Source organism: Meriones unguiculatus, chromosome 1 (assembly GCF_030254825.1).
Source record: "Meriones unguiculatus strain TT.TT164.6M chromosome 1, Bangor_MerUng_6.1, whole genome shotgun sequence".
NCBI classification, from domain to species: Eukaryota; Metazoa; Chordata; class Mammalia; order Rodentia; family Muridae; genus Meriones; species Meriones unguiculatus.
The window spans coordinates 69,488,544-69,494,797 of record NC_083349.1 but is presented as its reverse complement, the minus strand read 5'-3'; the positions used below and the strand labels follow the sequence as shown (position 1 = coordinate 69,494,797).

The following is a 6,254-nucleotide window of genomic DNA, read 5'->3' as shown; positions in this document are numbered from 1 at the left end:
TGCCATCGGATATCCTTCTGATATCTCAGAATGCTAATGATGCTCAAAGTACATGCTCCAAGGCAGCAATCGAAGGTCCTCAGGGAGAGCCTCATCGTCAGTTCAGATCCCTGAAGAGGCCTACTATAATCAACGCCCACAGTGGAGAGCATTACAGAGCACTTGCCAAGTGGCTGCCTTGCACTAAGAGCTTTGCAGCACCTCATCTAATCTCATAGCAACCCTAGGAAGATCTTATTGCCCTCTGAAGGAAGATGAAAGGCTTCTCTTGGAGTAAGAGGCCAATGAATGTGTTCAAAGTTCACGGCTAACTATTGGAAAGAACATCAGGGTCAAACTCTGAGCTCAGGTAGTCTTGGTCCTGAGTGCAAACACATCTCTGTAGTTCGATGCCATCAATTCTGCAACTCCCTTATTCTCTTGTGTACATACACATATATCTCTTGAGAACTGTCACTGTTTTCTTGATAAACATTAAGAACCTTGCTCCAAGTCAGCAGGACCCAATAAGCCCTATGGAAGCAGATGTCAAGGTGGCCACCACTCTTTCTCCTCATTTAAAGTGATGGACAGCTTTGCTCCTCACAGTCTGCAGGAGCCAATGAACTCCATATTCTTGCTGGGTAATCTCTCTACCTGCAGGTCTTTCTTCTCAATAATCTGTTATGCTATGGATCAAACCAGAGCCTCATGCTTCTGTGGCAAGCACTTTGCTGGCTGAACCATCTCTGCAATCTGCTTTCACTTTTTATAATACATCAACTAGAAAGATGCCAATGACAACTGTGCCTTGCAGTGCATAGTTCTGGGATGGTGCTGATTACTGAAGCCTAAAAGTCCTGACTCAATACATATGGGACAGTCACACAGGCTGATGTGACTCAATACATACAGAAGAGCCACATAGGCTGATGTGACTCAAGACACATGGAACAGCCACACAGGCTGATGTTTATAACATATGGAAACTTGCCCACGTGAGTGTTCTTTTTCCTTCTAGGAACCACCCCTAGCTTTGCCATCCCCGTGATGCTTCATCTATATGTGCACATACATTCAAAGCTGTGCCAATGATGCCCTTTGCCCGCCTGTTCCTTTGGCTTCTGCAGGAGTAGTAGGCAGCTTTCCCGCGGGATAACACAGTCTTCATTCAACAGTTTATGATCTGCACTGCAGCTGCAGTCCTTTATTGAACTGTGTTGTTTATTGGCTGTCATTCTGCTCCAGGCACTGTACTATGTCTAGTATTCCTTTTCCTGGTCACATAAAGTCATTTCAGCTAATTACAGATATGGAATTTGAGGGTTTAGGCAACACTTGACCTGTCCCAGCCTGCTTGTGTCTCATCCCACAGCCTGACCTCACAATGTTTTGCTACACTGCCTCCTATGGGAGGCACACAGGTCCTGAGTCACAGGCAGGGCACCTGTACTTAGAGCACACTGTTTTGTTTTCACCTCTCCTTTCCCCAGGTCCTTAAACATGCATTCTGCTTTGCAGCTCTGGTTCCCTGAACTTACAGCATGGGCTGAGCTACCCCGAGGGCCTGGCTACAGAGCTAATCCAGGGCCTTTAACTGGAATTGAGAGGAAATGCCAGGAAGTAGGAGGGCCTCTGCAGTCTACAGACAAGAGGCTGACAAGGGAGGGGGAGTCAGGAGGGACATCCTGCCTGCTTGTCTATGACTGTCCAGCAGAGAGCTAAGGGCCAGATGCCAAGTACGGGACACAGGCTTCTTGCGATGGGCACAGATGGGAAACATTTTTCTCATGATTCAAAGTGTGCTATCACCGCAGAGTGATGAGCTGGGATACAGTCGACTAGCTCAGCGTTTGGGATATGTGACAATGAAATCATATCCTGGGGGACAGGGAGATGGCTCTGTGGGAAAGAGTGCTTACTATGTAAGCATGAAGATCTGAGTTCAATATCCCAAGCCCTCACCTGGCTTTGCTTGGTGCGTGTGCTTGTAATCCTGTTGTTGGAGGACAGAGACAAGCAGAACCTTAGAGTTCACGAGCCAACAAAGCTAATGGGAAAGAGAACTTCCGGTTCGATGGGAAACCCGTCTCAGGGGAGGAAGGTGATGAATGACAGAGGAAGACATTTGACATTCCCTTCTGGCCTCCACTAGACTCTGTAAACCGTGTGCACGGCATGAACAACCAAACACGTATGCATGCAAACCATACCACACACACACATACACACGCGCACACACACAAGGTCTTGAAGGTCTGGGATGTAGATTAATGGTCAAGCACTTGCCTGTTATACAATGAACCCCAGGTTCAACTTCCATTTGCCAAGAAAAAGAAGAAAAAAAATTTTTGGATGGGAGTAGTAGTAAATGCTTAATGTACAATATATGCTTAAATAAAAATAATTTTTAAAAGATCTTTAAAAATCTAAAATCACAAGAAAGTAGTGTGTAACTAATTACCTCACTGCTGATCATTGACTTTGTTTGAATACCACATGCCCCCGGCTTTCTATCCTTGCTAATTCCTGACAGATTTTGATCTTCATGCCAAGGATTTAGGGTCTGTAATTTCGAAATAGAATCAAAGACTATGAAGTAAATATTTAGAACTCTGGATTTTAGGCTAGCCCAATAGGCTAAGCTTGGATTCTGATGATAGCCAGGAGAAAACTTAACTATTGAAAACATTGATCAGAAGGCCCTGATCTTCAAAAGTGCTTGCATAGGTGCCAGAGACATATTTTTCTTTCTTTCTTTCTTTCTTTCTTTCTTTCTTTCTTTCTTTCTTTCTTTCTTTCTTTCTTTCTTTCTTTTTTTTTTTTGGAAACATTGTGGTAGCTATCAAAGGAGTGGAATACCTGGGTGGCTGGCAGAGCCCTCAGGAGCAGGAAGGATTCTCCTCAGGAACCCTACCATTGTCATTAACAATCAGTCAGAGCCAAGACCTGAGCCTTAATCTTCTAGGAGCATGGCCACTGTTTCTTTGAATCCTGAGGAATTGTTCTGTTGCAGACCTAAAAAACGGGTCTCCAGTTTGGTTTTAACTTTTATGGTTCTGTAAACCTTTGCTGAGTAGAAGCCTCATCTCAGACACAAGGTCCCACTCCAGGATGGACAAAGCGAAGGACACAGTGAGAAGTTGGAGGTTCACACCCATGCAGGTAACGGCTGCTTTTCTTCACTTGGGATGGTTAGCGCAAGGTGTGCACCTGAGGGAGACCTGTGAGCCAGGTCTGAAAGGGGACTTGCACCTGTCATCCATCATGTCATCCATAATACTCCGCTCAGGATCCACCTGAGACCTGGGATCATAAAGCAAACAACTGGCAAGCTCCTAGCTCTCCTAGATTCCCACCCAGTGTAGAGAGAAGCAGACAGGTTCCATACAGCCTCCATCTTTCCCGGTAATAGGCCAGGAGATGGGCTTGCCTGCATCCTACTGGCTGTCTTCATCTCTCCCACATTTTGGACCTGCCTCACTCCAAGTAAGCTAAATTCTTTCTTCTGCCTCTCTTTCTCCTGGAAGGAAAGTTTGAGTGGACTTATTCCAAACCCTCACCCATTAAATTTTTGTTGAGTTCCTATGAAATCCAAGGTCATAGGTGGAGTATGTAGTGTCATGGCACCCACACAATGTCAGTCTGAGAGGAATGGGGTTATGCTCATTGTGAAACTGCAGAAACAAAGTCATGGCATTAACTGACTTGCCCAAGGCAAAGGAGTCCACAGTATTGGTGGAATTTGGAAGGAAGGAGACACTGAACTCATTTCTCTAGGAGGAAGGAGGTAGACTATGTGGTCTGTGGAGCTCGTGATGTCCTGAGTCAGGCCTGGCTAAGGTCATTAAGAGTTCGCAGCTGAAGGAAGAGAAGCAGAGACCTGTCATTCCTGCCTTCCTCTTCCTGCAGGCTGTCAGAGCCTCTCAGAGCTTAGACACTAAGACAGGTGCACCTAACATAAATAAGAACCTCCCAGGCAGATTTCCAGGAGCACATCCTGGTCCAGGAGGTCTGGAGTGGAGCTTAGAATCTGTGCTCATAACTGTGAGGAGAGACTGGAGGTTTGAAACAGGAAACTGTGACAACCATAGCAAGTTTACCATACTAAAATATCTAAGTATCAGATGAATATAAGAAACCAGACTTCTCCCACATGAAAGCCACAGCAAGTGAGAAGTTGATCGTTTAGTGTGGAGGGGCCTGGGAAATGGCTGGGTCATCTTACTTGGGGAAACCATGGCATTCCAAGAGCCATGGCATTCCTGTGATATGTCACACAGTGAAGAGCTGGCCCACCCCCGATCTCCTTGCCCTGATCTATGCAGAGAGAAGGTTATCCGTTTATCCAGTACTAATCCACGCATGGCCCTCTGAGCCCAGGTGAGGGAGACAGGATATGCCTGGTTGGCGGCAAATCTTCTCAACATTAGTTGACTTGTTCCAAAAATTTTCTGTGAAATGGATTGAGCAGATGGTAATGCCCATTGCTACTATGATAATCATGATCAAAGCTAATGTTTGTGTGTGTTGTGTGTTTGTATATGCATGTTCACGCATGTGGAGGTCATCAGGTGTTTTCCACTCGCTCCCTTAGTTTTTGAGACCAGGTATCTCACTGATTCAACTAGACTGGCTGCTGTGCTGGCCCCAGGGCTCCCCCTGTCTGTCTCTCCTGTGTTGGGATTACAGGGCCCAGCACTATGCTCACCTTTTAGAGTGTGTTCTGAGGGTTGAAGCTCGGGTTTCCGTGCTGCACAGGGAGCACTTTACCAACCAAGATATCTCCCAGCCCCTAACACTAATATCGATGGAATGGCTCTTTTGCCGGCCTTGTAGTGGGACTAGATCTACATGTTATCCTGTAATCCTCCCTCCACCACTTTGGAGAAGGCCTGTACCATTTGGGTCCTAGGTCATACGATTAACATGAAGAGCAGTTAGAATTCTAGCACAGGCTTTTTACTATGTGGGTAGACTCCTCGGCTTCACATAGGGTCACGTGACTTGTCTGGGAACCCGAAGGCTCAGTGATATTGTTGGATCAACATCTCAGGGCTTGTTGACTCCCTACTTCTGCCTGTTTTCTGTGAGACTTCTGCTTCTGGGTTGTGCTAGGACATGCTCAGAAAGGGCTGGCTTCTGTTAATTAGTGGCCCTGGATAGAAAGCAAGCTGCGGTCTCCAGGGGCGCTTCACTCTTGTATAAGTTCTGGGCATGAGTGGTCAGGAGGCTGAGCCAACCAGATCATGATGCCATCCACAGCTTCCAGGATGTGCTCCGCAGCCCCCCTAGAGTCCAGGCTCTGTGTTGGGGCTGACCGCCATGTGGAGCACCCAGCTCTGGTTTCAGTGATCTTTGCCATTGTGCTGGTGACTTGTCTGGAAGCTGCTAAACTCACGGTGGGACTCCACGCCCCCTGGAACATCTCCCATCCATTTAGTGTGCAAAGGCTGGGGGCAGGCCTCCAGATCGCTGTGGCCAGGCTCAACTCAGAGCCGGTGGGCCTGGGGAACTTGAGCTGGGCATTCAGTTACACCAGCTCAGCGTGCAGCGCCAAGGAGTCCCTTGCAGTTTTCACCGACCAGGTCCAGAGAGAGCACATTTCTGCTCTGTTTGGACCAGCGTGCCCAGAAGCAGCAGAGGTAGAGTATGCGTATTCTAATAGTGTTTGGACTTCTCCTAGAAGGGGCAAGTGTACTAACAAAGACACAGGTTTCATTCATCTCTTCCTACTGTTTACATTTTTAGTTAAAAATTTAATTGTATAGATCCATTGTACATGGTACTGCATTATATCAGGATGGTTTCAGGTGGGTATGTTATTTTACATCTAGTCTCATTAATCTCTAGGCGAAAGTCATCTTACAACAATTGCTGTCTAGGTCTTAGGTCTTAGTTTCCTGTTTGAGACTAGAAGTGTTAATGGTCTTCAAAGAGTCTTTGAAGGGGTGACTAGATCATGTGTCCTATTCCTCCTGTCTGTTTGACTGTTCTATGTAGACTCATTACTCTCTTATGTCGTCAGCTACTTGGTCTGGAGAATTTGAGATTGACAACAGTGCTTGTATTTAAATATAACATTATCAATTGTTAAAGAAGGCTTTCCTTTGGTGTGTATAATAAATTATTCAGGGATGCTCATAATACACTGGAGAGAGTACAGCTTGACAGATTGCTCTAAGCTACAGCAAATGCGGGAAACGTGCTGTGAGCGGTTACTGGGATTAGCGTAGTCCACGTCCTCGGTTATCATGCCGTCTGCGGGAGGACGG

At 46.4% G+C, this 6,254-nt stretch overlaps 1 protein-coding gene across 1 annotated transcript in view; it reads left to right on the top strand.

Moving 5' to 3' along the window:
• Positions 1-5,228: 5,228 nt before the first annotated feature.
• LOC110560937 (guanylate cyclase 2G-like) overlaps positions 5,229-6,254 on the top strand; it is a 40,049-nt gene continuing 39,023 nt past the window's right edge. The window contains exon 1 of the mRNA XM_021657123.2: positions 5,229-5,624. Within this exon, the coding sequence (XP_021512798.1) occupies positions 5,229-5,624 (396 nt within the window). The remainder of the gene's footprint in view (positions 5,625-6,254) is intronic.